This window comes from Elephantulus edwardii, unplaced genomic scaffold (assembly GCF_000299155.1).
Source record: "Elephantulus edwardii isolate Elephantulus edwardi_28Jun2011 unplaced genomic scaffold, EleEdw1.0 scaffold00062, whole genome shotgun sequence".
Classification (NCBI taxonomy): domain Eukaryota; kingdom Metazoa; phylum Chordata; class Mammalia; order Macroscelidea; family Macroscelididae; genus Elephantulus; species Elephantulus edwardii.
In genome coordinates this window covers 7213167-7238464 of record NW_006399812.1, presented here as the reverse complement: position 1 = coordinate 7238464, position 25298 = coordinate 7213167, and the positions used below count along the sequence as shown (strand labels likewise).

General features: G+C 39.7%; 1 protein-coding gene across 2 annotated transcripts in view; it reads right to left on the bottom strand.

Annotated features, from left to right (window-relative positions):
• ITFG1 (integrin alpha FG-GAP repeat containing 1) overlaps positions 1-25298 on the bottom strand; it is a 219214-nt gene that overhangs the window by 42966 nt on the left and 150950 nt on the right. For both annotated transcript variants that reach the window (XM_006887816.1, XM_006887815.1), the window contains exons 11-12: positions 13927-14077; positions 8092-8200 (exon numbers count right to left, since the gene is read on the bottom strand). In XM_006887816.1, the coding sequence (XP_006887878.1) occupies positions 8092-8200; positions 13927-14077 (260 nt within the window). The remainder of the gene's footprint in view (positions 1-8091; positions 8201-13926; positions 14078-25298) is intronic.

Sequence of the window (25298 nt, the reverse complement as noted above, 5' to 3'; positions counted from 1 at the left end):
ATATATATATTCTATTATAATGTTGTAGTGGTGAAGAATTTTGGTGCAGTGGTGAAAAATTTTATTTTCTTGATGATGTATAATCTATACTTGTAGCCTTGAATCATTTTAAGTAAGGGCTTCAGGTCTTCTTCACTTTAGATAATAAGCAAGGTTGTGTCATGTGCATAATGTAGGTGTTGATAATTTCTCTAGCCTTAAAGTCATATTATTCATCAGATCAGAATATATTTGAATAGGTATGGAGAAAGGATAAAATCCTAATGCACACCTTTCTTGATTTTATATCACGCAGTATCCTGTTTGAACAATTGCTTCTTGGCTATGTACACGTTTTGCATGAACCCAATTAAGTGTTTTGGGATAAATCATTCTTAGTGATATCCACACTTCAGTACACCACACATAAAATGTTTTCATATAGTCAATAAAACACAACTAACCACTTTCAGGGGATCTGTGCTTTCAGCCATGATCCTTCTAACATCAATAATACCTCTCATCCAAGGACTCTTCTGAATCCAGCTAGAATTTCTGGCATTTGTCTACTGATGTTCTGACCCTTTTTAAAAGATCTTCTGCATGATTTTACTTTCAGATTGATTACAGATTTTGTTCAATAATTTCCACATCCTGTTCACAGGAGTATAGTGACAGGAAGTTCTGGATTTCCAAAACTGCATCCATCATACAAGAGTGTGCTATGTATTGGCATATGTACACACTTTTAAAAACTTTTATGGAAAAACACAAACCCCAGCTTTCATACATTTAAATTATAGTTAGTTCAACAGATTTTAGCATATCTGCGGGGCTGTGAAGAAGCTCTGCTGATATGGCATTTTACCTTATCTGCTTCTAATCAAAAGGTCAGCAGTTCAAATCAATCAGCAGAGAAAGATAAGCAGCTTCCTTCCATAGGGATCAACAGGATTGAAACTCAATGGAGACACAGATGCAGACAACCATGAATCAGAACTGGCTTGACAGCAGTTTGTGTTTGTTTTGGGGGAAGGGACAAAGATGTGAAACCATTTCCACAGTCCACTATGGAATATTTCATCATCTCAGAAAGAAATTCTGTACACTTTATCACTTCTCACTCATCCCTCTCAGTCCCCCAAACCCACTAATCTACTCTATTTTTAAAGTCCAAGTTTGCTGTAGAAAAAAAAAATTTAAAATATAAAGAAGTAAAAAGTTAGACTTATATTTCCTACATACAAAAATATTACATAAATATATAAATACATTATCTAAAGGTTCTTTTTGAGTGGCATTTTAAAATACACTTTCATTAACATTAATTCACATAACATGTAATTCAAGCCTGCAATTAATTTTAACAGCTTTTAGTATATTCACATGGCTTTACATCCATCACCCAGTTAAATGCTGTAATATTTTTATAACTCCAAAAAGAAATTAGTGCTAGATAATCAGTAATCTACTGTTTCCAAAGATATGAGCTGTTTTTTAAAAAGTATACATTTCTTGACTTTTCAAATGTTTTATAATAGTTTGTCTTTAAGTTTTATAATCAGAAAGCAAAAGAAATACCAAACCAAAACTTCACTAAAGAATAAAAAATAATGCTATAATACTTTCTTGCATATAAAAAAAGTTAAAGGGTAGACTGTGATGGCGTTTCTACAAATGTCACCATGAAATTACCATTTTAAGTCTCCATAATATCTTATGAACTAGTATAACATACCAGTAGTCTATTAAATCTGTGTAAAAATGTAATTTCCCCAGTGACTACAGAATAAAAATTTCATCACTTTTTGATTTAGTGAAGAAAAGAAAAAAGAATTACCAAATCAAAGGAAAACAGAAAAACTCATAATATTGAGTGCTCCAAGGCTGAATTTACTATTTTATAGCAAAAGCCTACTTTCTAGAAGTGGGGCAATAATAATTATGGGACAGATGTAAATGGTTACAAGTGAAGTAAAACTTCCTTAGGTAAACAGAACAACTCAGGTGTGCTAAAATGGCTTGACAGGGACAATGGAAGCTCAACAGGTCATACCTGTGCATGGCAGGTCCCACCATCTACCATCCACTAAAATGGTGTTTGCCATTTTAAGTCTCTTGAAGGTAAGAACTCTTTTGGTTTGTCCTGTTTTCCAGTTAAGTCTATCACTTTCTTGTTCATTTCAGTTGCCAATAAATGTTTTCTCATGCAGTTAGAATGCTACTAGGAGGCAAAGATGGTAAAGCTTTGTCTTTCACACTCTGGGTATGTTGCTAGGCTCAGCATGGAAAGGGTCACTATGCTTGGAAAGGTGGAGGGTCAGGGAAAGAGAGGAAGACCCTCAACGAGATGGAATGAGTGACACCGTGACTGCAGCAAGAGGCTCCAGTGTGTCAGAGATGATGAGCATGGCACGGAATAGGACAGGGTTCAGGTCTGCTGTTCATAGGGTCACTATGAGTCATACTCAACTTGATGGCCATCTAACAACAACAACGGCCTAGTGGCTTAATGGTAAAGCGTTGTGCTGCCAACTCAAAGGCATGTGGTTTGAATCTACCGGCTTCTCTGTGGGAGAAAGATATGCAGTGAACATCTCTAGTAATAAGCAGTCAAGAAATCTAGTCAGGTTGCACTAGGAAAAAAAAAATCTACCGTCAAAGACCTCTCCAATGTGCCAAAGATCCGTGATGGCAGTTTAAACATGGAGGTGTGTCTGATCTAAGCCAGGGTTATTTTCAATTGCTTTCTACGCATTTGAAAGTTGGATTGTATAAGGATAACAGAAGAATCAATGCTTCTGAGTTGTGGTGTTAAAGAATAATGCCAAGTATCCCTTGATTTGTCAAAAGAAAAAGAAATCTGTCTTGTACAGGATACTCCTCAGAGGCAAGGGCGGTGAACGTTTTTTCTCACATCCTTTGGGCATAGCGTCAGGAGGGGCCAGTTCTTAGACTTTCAACAGTTCTGTAACAGTGAGTTTAAGCTTATCACAAGTGGGGAGGATGGCGCAGGATACAGCAAGATTTAGATTTGTTGTTTATACGGTTGCTATGAGTCACAGATGATTCAATGACACCTAATAACAATCACAACCACCACCACCATCATGACCATGACGACTATGACCACCACCACCACCACAACCACCATGACCACGACCACCACCACCACCACCACCTCCAGAACAGTCTTCGTATGTTGTTGTTGTTATATGCCGTCGAGTTGCTTGCGACTCACAGTGACCCTATGTACAACAGCCCTAAACTCTGCTCTGTCCTGTGCCAATCGCACTGTCTCTGACACACCCATAACGATTATCCCAGTCACTGAATCAATCCACCTCATGGAGGGCCTTCCCCTCCTGTGCTGTCCCTCCACCCTCCCAAGCATGATGTCCCTCTCCAAGGACCTCTCCCTCCTTATGTCATGTCCAAAGTATGTTAGATGGACCCTCAGAATCCTTGCCTCCAGGGAGCTGCCCGGTTTAACCCTTTCCAGGATGAATCTGTTTGTTTTCCTAGCAGTCCATGGTACGTACATTCAATACTCTTCTCCAGCACCACAGCTCAAAGGCATCAATTCTCCTTCTATCCTCCTTGGTCATTTTCCAACTATCTGATGCATAGCAAGTGATAGCAAAGACCAAGGCCTGTATCAGAGTCTTCGTATAGGGGTTTGAAAAGTACTGTATGGGATGTTTTGTTGTGGGAATAAGCAGAGCAATAAATAGCCAGGTTGTTTTACCTTTGCCTGGGCACAAATAAAAAGCTTAAGTACTTAAATTTCCCTAATTGAAACACAGTGACATTTAGTATTCACTGGTTCGAGCACTAGAATAACAAAATAATTTTAGAGCAAAATCAACTAGGACACTGCAGACAGGCTTGAAAGGGTAATTACAGACTAGTAAGGATCTGCCAAGGCAAACAACAACTAATAATCAAAGCAGAGAGTGAAAGGGCAGTTCAAAACGAGGAGGAGGTTATTTCCCCCCGAAATGATTGCTTTAAATCGGTATCTTATTTCCCATGACCTTTCTGCAAAGTACATCATTAATATGTATGTTAATATTTTCAGTGCAAAGTTATTCTGTTTGCTAAAACCAAAACCTCCTACAGCAAACCAGAGGAGGCTCTAGTGGCCTAGTGGTAAGAAGCTGTGCTGCAATCCCAAAGGCACACAGTTTGAGTCTGCTCGCTGCTCAATGGGAGAAGGATGGGCAGTCTCCTCCCGTGTGATTAACTTCCTCTGAAAACCCACTGGAGGGTCAGCTATGGGTCAGTTCTGACTCAATGGCACACAACAACAAACACAAAACTGGGTATTTATTTTTTTTAACTTTTTAAAATTTTATTTTATTATTTTTTTGTGTGTGTACTGTCAGATCGGATCTGACTGGTACAGGAGGAGATTGCCCCTCCTTCTCCAGCAGAACATCTGGTGGATTTGAACCATGTACCTCTGGATTGCAGTGCAGCTTCTTGACACTACAATTTGGGTATTTCTATCTCAGCAAGCAATGCTTTGAGAAATTTTCCCCAGGATGCAATGCTGCTTAGAAAGCGTACATGGGCTAAGAGGCCACAGAAAAGAGATTCTTTCATAAATTGTTCAGGTCAGAGATCTTCAATAGTCTCTTGGGTTCGAACTTTTCAACAACTGTGAACAACATGTGGACAATCTTACTCTTTATTCCAAATCTCACTTCATGGGGCTACATTAAAAAAAAAATAGAACATCAACAACAAAACCTTAGACATGTCATTTTATTTTCAAGTAATTTACCTCACTATTTGCAAGAAACAAGAAGTTTGTTTTCCCTCAGGAGGGACAATAATACACTTACTGGTATTCTATTACAGTTACAGATGGTAATCTTATTAGGACTTATCTTTTTTACAGGGTAAATGCCTATTAAGGGACTCTTGCACGTTAACTATTAGTAACAATACATACCACTTAACTGCACTCATCAATTGCAATGCGCATGGGTACCCTGTGCAGGGCGGAGTGAAGATGTTTCATACGGCATACGCTGGCTGACTTTTCAGGAATTAATTGCCAGTTCTTACTTCCAAGGTAGACTCAAACTTTTAAACCTTGGGTTGGCAGAAGCGTGCAGGAACTGCCCAACTCAGGGCCCCATTAATACATGCTGTTGCTGTGTACTGCTGAGTTGGAACTGACCCACAGCTAACCCTCCAGTGTGTTTTCAGAGGCAATAATAATACTGGAGGAGATTGCCCAACTATCTCCTCTGGAGCGACTGGTGGATTTGAACCATGTGCTTTTGGGTTCCCAGTGCAATTCCTTACCACTAAACCACCCTCCCTCCATTAATATACAGAAGTAATGAAATGCCCCTTTGAAGGAGACAAAGTTGTATTTCAGCAGAAGTTGGTGGAGATACTATAGTAGGTTGGACTTGGGAGCTTGCCTTCTGAGGCCTAACCTCTAAGATACTGTGGTTATATTTTTTTAGATGAAAACAAAAAAATTCAACCTTGTAGATGAATAAATCATACTAGGAGAGACAGAAGACCCTAAATCATATGTATATATTTTCTGAGGTTGCCAATGATCAGGCATGTGATCAATAATAAATAATAACATATGTGATGCTTCTGGTTCATATTGAGAACTGCTTTCTCTCTTTAGTAGTTTAGTGTGGCTATTTCAACTTGATGTTAATATTTGATGATTATGAGGAATGGAAGGGAGATGTAATGGCTATTCTGGATGGGAACTGGTTACAATGAACAACTAAATATAAAAGTACTGGGGATAATGAGAGCCATGTTTTCCACTGCTAGAAAAAGATACTTATAAACATTATCAAGAATTAGAAAGAACCCAGTTTTGTCTTAGATGGGAAGTGTAAGTATTGTTATAAATACACAGATAGAAAAGCAATGATAGATTTGTACACATGTGTGACTCTGTACTTGTATTCCCTAGTTCTGTAGAAAGGAAAGCCTCTGAAGAAATGACAGCCCAGCAGAAAAGAGAACACTGAGTACCTGAACTTAGTTTTTAAATATCATCTTCTATAAAAAGGAACCAGGGTTTCTTGGAGAAATGTCTGATTCCAAGGTAGGGGCGAGTACAAGATGAACCTGGAATATCTTGCTGTGCCAAAGAACCCATCAGAATTATACAGGGACCAACTTCAAGCACCTCCTCCTCCTCACAGTGAGAACGAACAATTTGACCATTGAATTGACAGTCATATGTTACAAAACCCAAATCCACTCAATTAAGACTCATAGTGACATTCCATTTAAAGTGATAAAGGGCAAGGATATTACTTTCAAAGACTAAAGTGAGTCGAACCAAGTCATGGTATTTGCAATTGCTTCATAAGTAAGTCAAATACAGGACAATGAATAAGGAGGATCAAAGGGGAATTGGCGGCTTTGGATTTTCGTGGTGTTGGCAAAGAATACTGGATATGACATGGTTGTTGTTATGTCCTGCTGTGCTGGAACCGACACAGCACACCCTCCAGCAGGTTTTCAGAGGCAGTTAATCACAGGGGAAGAGGCTGCCCATCTTTCTCCTGTGGAGCAGTTTGCGGATTTGAACTGTGTGCTTTTGGGCTGACAGCACAACTCCTTATCACTTAATGATAAGAACTCCCTATAATCTATCATGGACTGCCAAAAAGATCAAATAAATCTTTCTTGGAAAAAGTGAAGTCAGAGTGCTGCTTAGAAACAAGGATGGGGACAGTTCACCTTTGGGGCACACTATGCCCAGTCACTGGAAAAAGACATTAAGCTTAGAAAAGCAGAGGGTCAGTCAAAGAGAGGACGACTCCCAAAGGATGGGGATGGGATAGGGCAGCTCCATTCTGCTCGATGTAGTCAGAGCTGACTTGACAGCACGGAACAATGCAGTACAAGCTGTCAAATAACAAATGAGTCGAACTTGTGTTGATAAAAGTGAGCATATACCTTTCAGACATTATACTGAATAAAGTAAATTAGATACAGAAGGACAAATATTGTACCATTTGAATTAAATAAAATATGTACAATAAGTACATGCCCAGAAACCAAGGTTTATTAGTGGTTGCCAGAGGCATGAAGGAGGACAGGACGGGCGGGAGTTACTGTCGAAGAGATACCGAGTTCTGTTTGTGTTAATGTGAACGGTTTTTCAGCATACCATGCTGCAAGTAGGATGGAAACAGAGGTCATATGGAGAGTGCTTTCAGGCAGAATTTGACAACGGTTTCTATGTAGGCTTGTTGGCAGAAATGTGTTCGGAAAATGAACAGTATCAGAACATCTCCATACAATATACTAATCAGGAAGTACAAAGGAGGAAGATGGTGAATTAATACTGAAACCGAGTGGTTATGAACGCAGGCCAAACAATCAAAGTAAACACTACAGTGGAGACACAGGCCAAGTCTGTGTGCCTCCAAGGAAGTGAACCACATCACTTCTCTAATTCCAACCAGTGAGATTTCTGCAAAGAGTGCATGGCCTGAGGTGCGTAATGAGGAAATACAGGATCATGCAGCAGAATGTTAAGGCCTATACATCTTTTAAATGAAAAATAGGAAATTAACTGTTCCAGAATCAGGAAGGCTAAGGAGATGAGATAACTTACTGTGATGGACATTCATGGAAAGGCTCTAGAAGAAAGCAGTATGAAACCTTTATTGGGAAAGTTAATTGGACTTTTGAATAGAGGATCTGTGTATAGGACTGCAGTCCATGGCCTGATCTGGAGGGCTGGCAGCAGTGGGTCCTCACTGTCTGGACAATTCAAAGCAGAGAAGGAGAGTGGCAGAGACACAGAGAGATGGGGACATGGAGGAGGGGAAAGAGAGAGAAGCGATACAGAATTAAATGTTAATATTAGAGATACTTGGTTGCTTAACAAATGTGGCTGTGAAGGGAAAGGTTCCTGGGTAGAGTACACTTATATGTACCTCAGAAGAAATGTCTGGTGATATACTTCTGAGAAGTTAGTCACTGAGCTTGTTGAACTCTGGAGTATAGTTCTACTTGGCCACATACAGAGTCCCCATAAGTTGGAACTGATGTTACAGGAGTTGATTTTTTAACAGCAAAACATGTGGAATAAATACTCACCAATGACTTTAACAAAATATGCATCTGCTTCAAAGTTATTTTTCAGAGTATGGATGGCAAAATCATTCTTTCTATGTCCTTTACTTAGGACTATAATATCCAAAATACCCTAGAAAAAAGAAAACAAAATTGCTACAATCTACCAGACTGATGTTTAATAAAAGGCTTCTATTTTAAAAATAAATCACTCTGAATAAGGAACTATCAACAAAATGAGGAGCATATCCAATTTCAGTCTCTGGAGAGAAGTGTTGAATTGTTAGCATTTAGTCTATTTTCTTTCAGTCATACTTTTGTTTAATCTTTTTACATAACAAAATTTTTTCTTTTTTTATTAATTATTATACCAGTTTATTTACAAAATTAGAATACATTGTTTTCCCAAACAGATTTTTTTCAATTTCCATTTACTAAATTTTTAAAGGTAAGTGAAATGGGATGCCAAATAATTTCTATTTATTAGAGAAAGATCCTTTGATCTGCTGCTCGTTCTTGTCAGGTGTCACGGAGCAGTTTCCAAACCAGTTACAACAAGAAAACACTGCCTAGTCCTACTGCATCTGTACACTAATTGCTTATATCTGTTCTCAGTTTTGCAACGGCTGTGTCAATTCCTCGTACCAAGGGTCTGCCTCTTTTTCTTGCTCTCCCTTTACTTTCCCAACCATGATGGTTTCCTTCTTTTGCAATGGCAGCACAAATTGTGTTTCTCCTAATGACAGGTCCAAAGTATCTGAGGTGAAGTCACACCGCCCTTGCTCGTTAGGAACATTCTAACTGTACTTCGTTCAAGATAAATTTGCTTGTTCTTCTGGAAATGCATGGTATGTTGTTGTCAGGAGTAGTCTGTTGATTTGAGTACAACTTGTAGTGACCCTATGAACAAGAGCCCTGAACTCTGTCCTGTCCTGTGCCATCCTCATCATCTCTAACACGTTTGAGCCCATTGCTGCAGCCACGATATCAATCCACCTCACTGGGGGGGGGGGGGTATCTTCCTTTCTTTTGTTGACCCTCCACCTTTCTGAGCATGACATCTCTTTCCAAGGAATAGCCTCCCCTAGCAGTATGTCCAAAGTATGAGAGATGAAGCTTCATCATTCTTGCCTTCATGGAACACTCTGGTTGCACCTTTTCTAAGACATGTTTACTTGTTATTTTGGTAGTCTGTGGGATATTCAGTACTCTTTTCCAACACCACAGTTCAAAGGCATACCTTTTTTTGTTACCCATATTAATTTTCCAGCTCACATATGCATACCAAGTAATGGAAAAGATTATTGCTTGAAACAGGTGCACCTTAGTCTTCAAACAATGTCATTTCTCTTCAGTATTTTGGGAAGGTCACTGATAACAGACTTGCTGATAGCATTATGTTTCCTGATATCCTGACTGCTGGTACCATGGGTGTTGACTGTGGAGCTAAGCAAGATGAAATCAATGAAACTTTGGATCTTTTCTCCATTTAGCTGATATTGCCCATTGGCCTAGTGGTAAGGACCTTTGTTTTCTTGATGTTGAGATGCAATTTGTATTGAAGACTGGCTGTAGTCTGTTCCTCTGTAACAAACATTTCAGGGCCTCTTCCCTTTCAGCAAGCAAGGCTGTGTCATCTACACAAGTTGCTATGATCTTTTCCTGATCCTTATGCCACATTCATCTTCAAAGAGTTCAGCTTCATGAATTATTTGCTCATCAGAGCCACTGACTAGGTATAGAGAAGGGACATATCCCTTATGCACACTCTTCCTGAGTTTAGGCTATGCAGTGTTGCCTTGCTTTGTTCAGACACAGTTCTTAATCTAGGTATAAATTCTGCACAAGCACCATTTAAGTGTTCTGGAATTCTTATTCTTCTGAATGTTAGCTATAGTTTGTTGTGATCCACATAGTCAATTGCCTTTGAATGGTCATTAAAATGAGACAGACATTCTTCTGATATTCTCTGCTTTCAGTCAGGATCCATCTGACATCAGCAGTAATATCCCAGGTGCTACGCATGACCTCTTCTAAAGTCAGCTTGAACTTCTGGTGGTTCCCTGTCAATGTACTACTGTTCCAGCCATCTGTGGATGATCTTCAGCAATATTTTGCTTCCAGGTGATATTAACGATATAGTTTGATAATTTCTCCACATGGTATTTTCACCAACACTTTCATTCAAAGTCACTGATTCTTCTTTGGTTGTCTTTACTTCCTGTTTGGCTTTCACATGCCAATAAAATGACTGAAAACACCATGGCATGGTCCAGGAGGACATTAGTTCTCAAAGTGATGTTTTTGATCTTTAATTCCCTAAAGTCATTTATAACCCACATTTCCCACTGTAATATACCCTTTTATTCCTTCATTGCCACTGCTACAGAGGGTGTTTATTATATAGACTAGAAAAAAAGAATCTTTGACAACTTCAAACCTTTTCCCACTTATGATGATGACCTTATTAGTAGAAAGCTAGACAATGACTAGGAATGATAGAAGGAGAGTTGATGCCTTTGAGCTGTGATGTTGGAGAAACAAGTTCATCCTAGAGAGGGTGAGACCAGGCTACTGCTTGGAGGCAAGGATTCTGAAGCTTTGTCTGACATACTTTGAACATGTTGTAACACGGGATCAGTCCCTGGAGAGGCAAGTCTTCCTTGGGAGGAGGGAGTGACAGTGCAGGAGAGGAAGACCTTCGATGAGACGGATTGATCAGTGACTGGGGTAATAGGAGTAGGAGTGTTGGAGACAATAAAGTAGGCACAGGATAGAGCAGGGTTTAGGGTTGTTATGAGTCGCAGGCAACTCGACAGCACACAACAACAACAATTAATACTGAAGATTATCAGCTTTAAGCTTCATCAGAAATGTCAGGTCCCCTTTGCTTTTGGCAAGCAAGGCTATATGCACATCACAAGTTGTTTATGAGCCTCCCCCTAATTCTGATGCCACATGCATTCTTTATTATATAGTCTAGAATTCTGGAATTCCTTAGGCTACTGGCTAAGTGTGGTGAAAGCATAACCCCTGATGCATATTTTCAGGTTTTAAACACACAATACCCGTGTGTTACTGGTCCACATTGTGCTGTGGTCCACATACAGACTTCTTTCTTTCTTATTTTCAAATTAAATTTTAAAGAAAGTTTACAGAGACTTTGAATTTCCATTCATACACTATTGCACACTTTCCTCCCTACTCACCTCTCCTCCCAGTTAGTTCTTCTCCTTGAAGGGGGGGAAAATCCCCACCCCCAAGTCGACTTTACTACGCAGCTCTTATTCTGGACTCTTGTCATGACAATAATACCTAATCATATATTCCTTTTAAACAGTTCTCTCCCTCATCTGTTTCAATGCAGTATATATTTCAGTACAAATGAATGTTCTGGATTTCCCATTCTTGTTATCCATAATTTTTTTATGATCCACTGGAAAGTTGAACATGTTTCTGGAATTCTGTCAGACAGTATTTGTATGACATCAGCAAGGATACCTTTGTCTTCCTTCCATGTTCTTTCTTGAATACAATTTGAATCTATGGCAGTTTCTGTTAAGGTACTGCTATAACTATTTTTTAAAAAAATTATTTTCAGCACAATTTTACTTGCATGTGATATTAACGTTGCTTGATCTTTTCATCATTTATCACTTTTTCTTTCTGAATGGCACAATTACAAATCTCTTTCAGTTAGTTGGCCAAGCAGCTGTCTTCTGCATTTCTAGGTGTAGACAAGTGAACACATCCACCAGAGCATCTGTTTGTTGACATATCTCAGCTGACAGCCCATCATTACTTGGGGATCTGTTTTTCATTAATGCCTTCAGTGCAGCTTAGAGTTCTTTCTTTAATACCAACAGTGCTGAATTATATGCTACTTTCTGAAATACTTCAATGACAACTCGTCCTTTTTGGCACAGCCTGCCTGTGCTTGCCACAACTGCATACTACAGGGGTTTTGAGGTTGTTTTTCCTAATAAATGAAGAAAAATTCCATTTGTTCCCCTTCCTGCCAAAGAGCCATGCACATTTAAATTACTTTCCTTTCACTCTTTAATCAGTCTGATGATTTTTCATATGATAACCTTTTGTATATATGTGCGGTTTTTCAAAACTCTCTGTAAATTGACTATTCTTTTTTTACTATGTGTTTTTAGTGATGCCAATCATTTTGCATGAGCTCTTTTTATATTAAGGAGAATGACTTTTTCATAGCAAGTTTATTTCTCAGATGGAAAATGTTTTCAATTTTATTTATGATACTTTTGATGTACAGAAATAAAAATTTGATTTGTGATCAATTTTGCTAACTTTTTTTTTGTCCTGGGAATGCCAATGAAATGCCATATGACATAATATAGGAGAAATTGAGGAAAATAATATGGCTCATTCATTTAACTGAGGATCAGGTGCTTCAAAAAAAGCAACACAAATCTCAAATCAGGAGAGGAAGACATATAACTATCCTGGTTGGTATTTACATTTAAAAAATAATCATTATTTTGCCATATATTGCCTGTGGAATTGAATAAGTTCCCCGCCTCCACCCCGAAAGCCATTATCTACATTCCCAACAAGTTGAGTGACAAACTGTCTTTTCACTTATTGGTTGTTATTTCTGGGTGCTGTAGAATTGAGTGTGACCCTATGAACAACAGATCTGTACCTTCTCCTATCTTGCTCTATTCTCACACTTTTGACACATTAAAGTCCATTGTGACACTCATCGTATCAATCCACCTAGTTGAGCGTCTTCCTCTCCTTCACCGATCCTCTACTCTTCTGGTCTTTATGTCCCTCTCCAAGCCCTCTTTCCTAGCAACATGCACAAAGCTTGTGAGGCAAAGCCTCATTATTTTTGCCTCCAAAGAACACTCTGGGTGCATCCTATACAAGACATACTTGTTTTTCTTTGGGCAGCCCATGGGATGTTCAGCATTCTTTTCCCACACCACAGCTCAAAGGCATCAATTCTTTTCACTTTACAAAAGGGGAAAGTGAGCCTGGAGAATGTTTTACAACATAACCAGGCACAGGTATCTGTGGCAATAGTTACCACCACCTACCAGTGAGTTTCCTCTACTGTGGCAGCCTGGGCTTTGCTGTGCTGCTGGTATTTCAAATGTCAGCAGAGTTACCCATTGAGGACAGATTTCAGCAAACCTTCCAGAGTAGGGAGAAAGGCCTGGTAATTTACTCTTCAAAATTATCAAATAAAAAAAACCCCAAAGGATTACAATGAACTTGGCCTGAAAAGTAGGATTCAAGAGGGAAGGATTAATGAGATGAGAATTGTATATCTGAAATGGTGCTAGAGGATGAGCCTCTGGGTTGGAGGCATTCCAAATACAGCGTGAGAAGGGCAATGGGCTCTGCATGCTAAAATCATTAAAACAGCACTGCAGAGGACAATGATTTTGTTGTTGTATATGGAGTCACACTGAGTTAGAGTTAACTTAAAGGGTACTAGCAAAATTGAGCTCATAACGTTAAATGAGAATACTGAATTCCTTCATCTATCATATAAAAATCCACAGTCCTATTTGATTTGATTTTTTTTTCTAGTGCTGAGCATACAAATTTACGGTCTTGGATCATGATTCTTTAGTAATCCAAATATGCACAGAACAAGAAAAAGAGCATTTTTATATTTTACTGTATCAATCAACCAATGGTAAGTCAATACATTTATTCCCCTTGTCTTTTACATTAAAAAGGACTATCTTTAATGAACACATCTATCATCATCTCATGAACATTTTCTGGTCAAACGGTGAAGTGGAAAGTGAGACATCAAGTGAGATAAGGTAAATGGAAATAAAATCTTCAAATGAATAAAACCTCTGTACTCACATCTTCATAAATATCAAAGAAGGTGGCAACCATAGCATCCTCAATCTGATTTAGGTTCGACAGGTCCCAGTAGATTTTAAACATACGGTGTGCGTCCTCACAGCTTGCATTATTACAAGGGACATTCTCCAGTAAAAAAGCCTGTTGATTGCTATAAGGGGGAAAAAAAGCAATGTAGTATAGCTTCCATCAGTTTTGCATTTCCTAGAATCAAAGCAGATGGTTTTCAGTGGAACTGTATTAAAATATTATTGTACTTTAAAATACATTATTGTACTTTGCCATATAAATGTTGTTACCTATTATCAAAGCAATTCTGACTCATGGTGACCCATGAATGTCACAGTTGAACAGTGCTTCAGAGTTTTCAAGGCTGTCACCTTTAGAAGACACATTTGTCTTCTGAGAGGTGTCTTCATGGGTCTGCAACACCAATTCTTTGGCTAGTTGGCAAGTGCTTAGTCATATGTGCCACTAAGAGATTCCAGATTGTTGTTGTTGTTGTTGTTGTTATGTGCCGTCGAGTCGCCTGCGACTCATAGCGACCCTATGTACAACAGCCCTAAACTCCGCTCTGTCCTGTGCCAATCACACTGTCTCTGACACTCCCATCCCAATTATCCCAGTCACTGAATCAATCCACCTCATAGAGGGCCTTCCCCTCCTGCACTGTCCCTCCACCCTCCCAAGCATGATGTCCCTCTCTAAAGACCGGTCTCTCCTCACAACATGTCCAAAGTATGTTAGACGGAGCCTCAGAATCCTTGCCTCCAAGGAGCCACCCGGTTTAACCCTTTCCAGGACAAATCTGTTTGTTTTCCTAGCAGTCCATGGTATTCTCAATACTCTTCTCCAGCACCACAGCTCAAAGGCATCAATTCTCCTTCTATCCTCCTTGGTCATTGTCCAACTCTCTGATGCATAACAAGTGAATGAGAAGACCATGGCCTGTTTTAGACGCACCTTAGTCTCCAAAGAGATACCACTGCTCTTCAGCACTTTGGAGAGGTCCCTAACAGCAGTCTTTCCCATGGCAATGTGCCTTTTAATTTCCTGGCTGTTGGTGCCAAGACTGTTGACTATGGAGCCAAGCAAACTAAAGCTGTGTACAATCTCAATCTCTTCACCATCCATCCTGATGCTGCCAATTGGTCCAGTGGTGAGAATCTTTGTCTGACATTGAGCCTCAATCCATATTGTAGGCTGCAGTCCTTGACACTCTGCAGCAGGTGCTTCAGGTCCTCCTCAGTTTCAGCAAGCAGGGTTGTGTCATCCGCATAACGCAGATTGTTGATAAATCGTCCACCAATCTTGACCCCACGTTTCTCCTCATAGAGCCCAGCCTCCCGGATAATCTGTTCTGCATATAGGTTGAAAAGATATGGAGATAGGATGCATCCCTGGCGTACGCCCTTCCCAATTTTGAACCATGCAGTGTTCCCTTGCTCTGTTCTGACGACTGCCTCCTGGTCCAAGTATAAGTTTCGCATTAGAACGATCAAGTGTTCTGGGATTCCCATTCTTCTCAGAGTCAGCCACAGTTTGTTATGATCTACACAGTCAAATGCCTTTGCATAGTCAATGAAACACAGATAGACATTCCTCTGGTATTCCCTGCTTTCAGCCAAGATCCATCTATCATCAGCTACAATATCTCTAGTACCACGACCCCTTCTGAAACCAGCCTGGACTTCTGGTAGTTCTCTGTTGATGTGCTGTTCCAGTCGTTTTTGGATAATCTTCAGTAAAATCTTGCTTGCATGTGAAATCAGTGAAATTGTTCTGTAGTTTCCACATTCTGTTGGGTCACCTTTCTTTGGGATAGGAACAAATATCGATCTCTTCCAGTCAGTTTGCCAAGTGGTCGTTCTCCAGATTTCTTGGCACAACTTGGTGAGCACGTCCAGGGCAGCATCTGTTAACTGAAATATGTCAATTGGTATACCATCTATTCCTGGAGCCTTATTTTTGGCCATGTCCTTCAAAGCAGCCTAAAATTCTTCTTTCATCACCATAGGCTCTTGCTCATATGTTGTTTCATGAAATTCTTCTGTGTCTTCCAATTCCTTTCGATACAATGACTCAGTATATTCCTTCCATCTTCTTTTAATACTTCCAGGATCATTTAAAAATGGAAAAAGAGATTCCAGATAGTCAAGTTTAAATTGTTGGTTAGTCTTTATTGAGCTCTGGTGGCCTAGTGGTAAGAAGCTGTGCTGCAATCCCGAAGGCATGTGGTTTAAACCCACCAGCTGCTCGTGGGAGAAAAATGGACAATCTTTTCCTGAGCGATTTACTGTCTATGAAAACTTGATGGAGGGCCAACTATGGGTTGATTGTGACTCAACGGTACACCACCACCACCACCACTCTTTGTCAGTTGCTTTTGGCAAAAATGTCTTCTAGTTGACTGCGGATCTCTCTCTTCTCTAACATCAAGTTTCCAAGTCCATCTCTCCTTTTTCTGCTCCTTCATAGTTTGTGATTCTGTGTTGTTACTGCAACCCTGAACTTGTCATTATCCCATTAGATCTGTGTCATTCTTCACATAAGCACTGGACTTTTTAAACCAAAACCTATCAATATTCCCAAGTGCTACAAGTCAAATCTATAATGATAGAATTTCAGCTGTGCTCAGAAGCAGAAGGGAAGTTATTGCCTAGTGCATTTCAGATAACAGAAGAGTTGCAGTTCTTGTAGTCTTTCCTTTTCCACCCTATTTTATACATATAGTGGATTATGAGCTTAGATTTAGAGACAGATCACAAAATAAATAAATAAGCAACTGTCCAAAGTCCATGGGTTCAAATCCTGGCTCTGTCAAGTATCAGCATTGTGACCTTGCACAGTTTATATAATCTTGTTAAGACCAGAATCCCTTTTTCAATGTGAGTAATCAGTTTATAGCCTAAGTATCTACATTGTTGATTTTTTTAATCATTGTTCTTAGTTTTTTTATCATTGTTATTAGTACAGCATTTAGTCTGTCACTTGGCATTAGTCAGTTTGCTGTCATGTGGTAACTTGTGGGTTGCTGTGATACGGAAAGCTATGCTACTGATGTGTCAAATGCCAGAAGGAACACTCATGGTGGACAGGTATTTACAGCACAGCATTTTATTGGTAAAAAGATAAAATGAAACGGTGCATGGGAATTAAGGGTTATTCCTGTCCTGACACTCATCTGGTGTTCTAGGTGCCATAGTGTGGACTAAGACTCACAGCAACCCTATGAACAATACTCTTCTCTAGCACCACAGCTCAAAGTTATCAATTCTCCTTTTGTCCTCCCTAGTCATTGTCCGACTCTCTGATTCATAGCAAGTGATTGCAAAGACCATGGCCTGAATCAGGTGCACCTTAGTCTCCAGCCTGACAACGTTGCTCTTCAGTACTTTAGAGAGGTCTCAAACAGCAGACTTTCCCATTGCAATGTTGTTATGTTGTTGTTAAGTGCTGTCGAGTCGTGGGCGACTCATAGTGATCTGTGAACAAAAGTCCTCAACACTTGCGTGACCTCCATCCTTCCTCCAGGTTCATAGGGTTTCCGGAGGCAAGCTATTTATGGAAGTGGATGCCACTCCTGCTTCCAACTGACTGCAATATGTCTTTTAATTTCCTGGCTGCTGGTGCCAAGAGTGTTGATTGTGGAGCCAAGCAAACTAAAGCTGTGAACAATCTCAATCTCTCTACCATCCATTATGATGCTGCCAATCAGCCCAGTGGTGAGAATCTTTGTCTTCTTGACATTGAGCCTCAATCCATACTGAAGATTGCAGTTCCTGACCTTCTTCAGCAAGCGCTTCAGGTCCTCCCCAGTTTGAGCAAGCAAGATTGTGTCCTCTACATAATGCAGACTGTTGATGAGTCTTCCTCCAATCCTGATGCCATATTTATCCTCATAGAGCCCAGCCTCCCAAATAATGTGTTCTGCATATAGACTGCAAAAGTTATGGAGATATGTGACACATCTCCGGTGTACAACCTACCTAATTTTGAACAATGCAGTGTTTCCTTCTTCTGACAACTGCCTCCTGTTCCAAGTATAGGTTTCACATTAGCACAATCAAGTGTTCTGGGATTCCCATTCTTCTCAGAGTTAGACACAGTTTGTTTTGATCCACACAGTCAATTATGCCTTTGCATAATCAAGGAAACACAGGCAGGCATTCCTCTGGTACTCCTTGCTTTCAGCCAAGATCCATCTAACATTTGCTACAATATCCATAGTACCATGACCCATTCTAAACCCAGCCTGCACTTCTGGTAGTTTTCTGCTGATGTGCTGTTCCAGTTGTTTTGGGGTAATCTTCAGCAAAATCTTGTTTGCATGTGATATTCGTGATATTGTTTGATAATTTCTACACTCTGTCCTGTTTTTGTTGTTGTTATGTGCTGTTGAGTCGCCTGCAACTCATAGCGACCATTCTCCAAGGATTGGTCCCTCCTTGCAACATGTCCAAAGTATGTCAGACAAGGCTTAAGAATCCCTGCCTCCAAGGAGAAGCCTGGTTTAACCCTCTCCAGGGTGAACCTATTCATTTTCTTAGCAGTCTAACGTATATTCAATACTCTTCTCCAGCACCACAGCTCAAAGGCATCAATTCTCCTTCTGTCCTCCCTAGTCACTGTCCAGCTATCTGATGCATAGCAAGTGATTGTAAAAACGTAGCAAGGAGGGACGAGTCCTTGGAGAGGGACATCATGTTTGGGAGGGTTGGAGGCACAGCGTAAGAGAGGAAGACTCTCTATGAGATGGATTAATTTAGTCACTGGGGTAATGGGGGTAGGTGTGTTGGAGACAATGAGATTGGCATTGGAAAGAGCAGTGTTTACGGCTGTTGTACATAGGGTCATTATGAGTTGCAGGCAACTTCATGGCACATAAAGACAACAACAATAATAACATTTAATCTTGTGATTAGCTATTGTGATGGATATTATTTTTCTTAACTTCAGTTCTATACTTTTAACTTCAGTTCTATATTCTCTTTGTCACTGGAGAGAAATCCAATTGATTTTTTTATGTTGATCTTGTATCCTTTCAATTTGCTGAATTGGTCAACTATGTCCAGTAATTTTCTTGTAGAATCTTTAGGGTTTTCTAAGTATACTGTCATATCATGTGCATATAATTTTACCTCCTTACTGTCAATTTGGATACCTCTAATTTCCTTCTTTTGTCTTAATGCTACCACTAAGACTTCTAATACAATACTGAAGAGGAGTGGTGATAGTGGGCATCCTTGACTACTTCCTGTTCTCAAGGGGAATGCCTTTAACCTCTCTCCATTGAAAACAGTATTCTTGGTTGACAGCAGTTGTGTTCTTTGTGTGTTTGATATATGTCATTCCACAGTCTTCTTGCTTGCATGGTTTCTGCTGAGAAATCAGCACTTAATTTTATTTGCTCTCCCTTATAGGTTACCTTTTGTTTCTTCCTTGTGATTTCAGAATTCTCTCCTTATCTTTGGTTCTGGCAAATTTGACTATGATATATCTTGGCATTTTTCTTTTGGGGTCTATTCTATATGGTGTTCTCTCAGCTTCTTGAATATATAATCTCTCATTCTTCATTATGACTAGAAAGTTTTCCTCTAATAATTCTTCCACAACTTTTCTGGTGCCTTTAGTTGCTTCTTGTTCTGGGATTCAGATTATTCACATGTTATTTGTCTTGATGGTGTCCCACATTATTCTTGTTTTCTTCTTTCCCCTTCCTTTCTGATTCTGCTTTTTGCTCTAGCAGATCAGTGGTGACTATCTTCTATTTTACTGGTTCTGTGTTCCATCTCTTCAACTCTGTTCATGTGTCCCTCCGTCATGTTGATAGCATCTGAAACATTGGTCCCCATATTTTGGACTGTGGTTTCTTTTTTTTTTTTACCAGAGCCCCTAATGCCTTGTTTGTTTTATCTGCATTGTTTTGGATTTTTTTAAGGTCCTCCTGCTTTTTGCTTGCAGTGTCTTTTAATTCTTCAAGATTGTTTTCCACCCACTGAAAATATTCAATCATTGTTCTTTTAAATTCTGTGTCAGGAAGTTTCATTAGACTTTGTGGCTTTGACTGATTCTGTGTTACTTTTTTGGGATGGCATCTTGCTTGTTTTGGGCTTGTGTAGGGGGTGAGATAGCCTGCTTCCTACATGACATTGCTGTCATAGAGTTTTTCATGTCTGAGGCAATAGCAGGTTCTTGTTCTTAAATTATTGTTGCAGAAGAGGGTGGGGCAACTACCCTGCCTGGGTTTCTCTCTGTCTTCTGACCCAAGGGATGATAACATTTCAGTTTAGTAGTGAAAAGGCCTGTGGAAGCAGCCTCCTCTGTCAGACAACTGCTGCAGCTAGGGTAGCCCAAGATGCTGTAGGCTAAAGGCAGGTGATGGATTGAATGTGAGGAGATGCAAGGTGGAGCATAGAGACTTGATTGGAAAACCAGGAAGCCTTGGTTTTTCCCTTCAAGAACAAGCTCCAGCTCTCTTACTTCCTTCAGATTGAGTTAAAGGTGTCCCACGTGATCCAGCCAAACAGCAGTGACTCCCCATAAAGCATCTCACTCAAGTTCCAGTATGGCTCCCTGGTGCATTGCTCCCCTGTGTGTAGGAGCATCGTTCCTCGGTGTGCTGCTCCCTGGCGCAGGAGTGCCACCAGTTCCCTGGTTCTGGCATCGACCCTCCACCTTTTTAAGGATGATGACTCTTCCAAGGCATAGCTTTTCCTAACAACAAGTTCAAAGTGCATGAGCCAAAGCTTCACCATCCTTGTCTCCATGTAGCACCTTTGCTACACTTTCCACAAGACATATCTGTCCAATATTTTGTCAGTCCATGGGGTATTCAGTAATCTTTTCCAACAGTAGAACTCAAATGCATTGATCTTTCTTCTGTCATCTTTATTAACTTGTCTAGTTCTCAGATGCATAACAAGTGACTGGAAAACTCATAGTTTGAATTAGGCACACCTTAGTCTTTAACCTGACACCTCTGCTCTTCAGGACTTGGCAAGGTCCTGGACAGCAGATTTTTCAAATGCTATATGGTGATGAAGGAAGAAGTTCAGGCTGCTTTGAAGGAAATAGCAAAATAGCCCCAGGAATAGATGGTATACCAACTGACATATTTCAGCTAACAGATGCTGCCCTGGACGTGCTCACCAAGTTGTGTCAAGAAATCTGGAGAACAACCACTTGGCCAACTGACTGGAAGAGATCGATATTTGTTCCCATTCCAAAGAAAGGTAACCCAACAGAGTGTGGGAACTATAGAACAATATCGTTGATTTCACATGCAAGCAAGATTCTATTGATGATTATCCAAAAATGACTGGAACAGCACATCAGCAGAGAACTGCCAGAAGTCCAGGTTGGGTTTAGAAGGGGTCATGGTACTAGGGATATTGTAGCTGATGTTAGATGGATCTTAGCTGAAAGCAAGGAATACCAGAGGAATGTCTATCTGTGTTTCATTGACTATGCAAAGGCGTTTGACTGTGTGGATCGTAACAAACTGTGGCTGACTCTGAGGAGAATGGGAATACCAGAACACTTGATCGTACTAATGAGAAACCTATACTTGGACCAAGAAGCAGTCGTCAGAACAGAACAAGGAAACCCTTCATGGTTCAAAATTAGGAAGGGTGTATGCCAGGGATGTGTCCTGTCTCCATACCTATTCAACCTGTGTGCAGAATAGATTATCTGGGAGGCTGGGCTCTATGAGGAGAAATGGGGGTCAAGATTGGTGGAAGATCGATCAACAATCTGTGTTATGCAGATGACACAACTCTGCTTGCTGAAACTAAGGAGGACGTGCAGCGCTTGCTGCAGAGGGTCAAAGACTGCAGCCTCCAATATGGATTGAGGCTCAATGTCAAGAAGACAAAGATTCTCACCACTGGGCCAATTGGCAGCATCAGGATGGATGGTGAAGAGATTGAGATTGTTCACACCTTTAGTTTGCCTGGCTCCACAGTCAACACACTTGGCCAGGAAACACTAGTAGCCAGGAAATTAAAAGACATATTGCCATGGGAAAGTCTGTGGTTAGGGACCTCTCCAAAGTACTGAAGAGCAATGGTGTTTCTCTGGAGACTAAGGTGCGTCTGATACAGGCCATGGTCTTTGCTATCACTTGTTATGCATCAGAGAGTTGGACAATGACTAAGAAGGACAGAAGGAGAATTGATGTCTTTGAACTGTGGTGCTGGAGAAGAGTATTGAGGGTACCATAGATAGCTAGGAAAATAAACAGATTCATCCTGGAAAGGGTTAAACTGGGTGGCTCCTTGGAGGCAAGGATTCTGAGGCTTCGTCTAACATACTTCGGACATGTTATAAGGAGGGACCAGTCCTTGGAGAGAGACATCATGCTTGGTAGGGTGGAGGACAGCATAGGAGGGGTAGGCCCTCTATGAGGTGGATTGATTCAGTGACTGGGGTAATCAGGATGCATGTGTCAGAGACAGTGCGATTGGCACAGGACAGAGCAGGGTTTAAGGCTGTTGTACCTGTACAGGGTCGCTATGATTCGCAAGCGACTCGATGGCACATAACAACAACAACAGACATATGTCTTCTGATCTCCTGACTGCTGGTACAATAGGTATTAATTGTGGATCCAAACAAGATGATGTTGATGACATTTTAATCTTATCTCCATTTATCATGATCCTGCATATTGGTCCAGTTGTGAGAATTTCTGTTTTCTTAATGTTGAAATGTAATTAATTTTGAAGACTGTAGCCCTTGATCTTCTGCAGCAAGAGCTTCAGTTCCTCTCACTTTTAGTAAGCAAGGGTGTGTCATTTGCATAACACAGGTTTTGATGAGTCTTCCTCTAATCCTGATGCCACATTCTTATTCATATAGTCCCATCTTGAATCATTTGTTCAGCACACAGACTTAATAAGTATGGAGAAAGGATACAGCCCTGAAGCACAACTGAATGTGTAATTATCTATATGGCACTATAGACAACGTTAAGGAAGTCTATCAGGAAAATGACAGCAGATGAACACATACATAATGAAGAATACTTAAAATGTAAATATGCAGGAAAATACATAAAAGTTTTCTTTTAGCATTTAAATCCATTTAACCGTTTAAAAAAATGGGAATAAACAACACCATTTCAAGACCAAACAATCAATCAAACAAACAACAAACCAAACCGCCAACACATCAACACACTTTGAGGTTAATACCACCATGGCCTGAACATGGGAAATAGAGGGTTTGGGTCCTTAAAGCATAAGTGAAGCAGAATAATTTTGCCAGAGTTGGAACTAACTAACTAATAGAAGACCTTCCAGCAGGTTTGCAGAGGCTGAAACTGCAGGGAAAGAGGCTACTTATTTTTCTCAAAGTGGATTTGAATTGTCAGAGAGGTGCCACCCTAAACGTTTACTAAAATAGTGAAATAAAGGCTTAGTTATTTTGGTCAGAAACTCAAAATTTAGTACCACTGTGTAAGTTCAGATTCATAGTGATCCTTCATTGGGCTTATGAGACTAACTCACAAGGTGAGGACATTCCTCATTTTCCTACCAGAGCCCCTGGTGGATTCGAACCACTAAAGATGATGTCGGATCTTTGAGTTAGCAATGTAACCTGCCAGAGTCCACTACACCAGAATTCCTTTAACATGTTGCCACACACTTTTAAATTGCGACCTTGCTTAGAAACGCTTAGAAACACATTTATAGCCGTTATTTCCATCAATGTGTTAAAGTTATTTTAGCGTTACTAAATAAGTCAGCAAGGAAGATAAACAGAATCATAAAATATACAAATTTTTATAAAAGAAGAAAGAGCAAAAGCCAACAAAGAACATGCGGGTCAGACAGAAAACAAGTATCAAGATAGGGAACTTAATCCTGATCATATCAATAATCAAAGGAAATGTGAAGAGTTTTAACATGTAAAATAAAAGGTCTGGATCATATGATTGGATTAGAAAGCAAGACCCAACCACACACAAAATATAATAAATCCACTTAAATATAAAGACATTAAGTATGTAGTTGACAAGACAAGCTACAGAAAGGAAGAAAAATTTTGAAAATCACTTATCTTCTATGAGATGTGTATCTGGAATATGTAAAAAGCTTGTAAAGCTTAAAAAAAAAAGTTTAAATTCATTGTTGTCCTGTGGAATCAACGCACAGCTCAACTCTAGCAAGCTTTCCCAGGCTGTAAATTGCATGGACGGAGATCACCCATCTTTCTCCCTTGAAGCCACTGGTGGGTCTGAACTATCAGAGAGGTGCCACCTTTGAATTAGCCACACAACTCTCTACAGACTATGCTAACAGAGTTTAGTAAAGCTTAGCAGTAATAATAATACAATACCAAATAATCCAGTTAAAAATGTGAGGTAACAATATGAATATTCATTTTTTTCTAAAGAAGATATCTAAATACCCAATAAGCCCATGAAAAGATGTTCAATATCATTTGTCATCAAGGAAATCAAAACCATAGTGAGATTACACTAACTGTAACCACTTTACACACATTAGGATGATTAGAATAAATCACATAATCACAAGTCTTAACAGAATGTAGAGAAACCAGAACTTCCAGTATGACTGGTAATACAATGAAATGGTTCAACTGGCTTGGAAAATGGTGATTTGTCAGAAGATTAAACACAATATCTCCAATTGACCCAGCAATTTCACTCTTAGGTGTCTATCAAGAGAAATGAAAGTATTTATCCACATAACAATTTGTATACAAATGCTTCTTGCACCCAATTTATAATATTCAAAAGGCAGAAATGATCAAAATCCAGTATCTGGTGAATAACAACAATAAAAAGTAGCATAATCATCCAATGAGAGGGTATTTTCCCATAAAAAGGAATATAATATATTCACACACAGATGAACCATGAAAATATGTTAATGGAAAAATGACAGACACAGAGTACCACATGTTGTATGACTGCATTTAAAATATTTAGAATAGTCAAAACCACGGAGACAGAAAGTAGATTAGTGGCTGCATAGGGCTGGTGGGAGTAAACGAACTGGATGTACCACGACCAGAAGTATAGGGGAATAAGGTTTTTTTTGGCAGGGTAACTGAAAATGGTATAAAATTGATTATGATGATTAGTGAATTGTAAGGCACGCCAATTATCTATCAGGAAAGGTCTAAATAATAACAGAAAAAAAAGAAAATTCCTGAAAATTTGAAACAGTGTACAAAATAGACAAAACAAAAATTAAAAAAATCATAAGTGTTTACTTTTTTAAAAAAATTTTTATTTTATTATTTGTGTGTACCGTCAAATCAGATCTGACTAGTACAGGAGGAGATTGTCCCTCCTTCCCTGGCAGAGCATCTGGTGGATTCGAACTGTGCGCCTC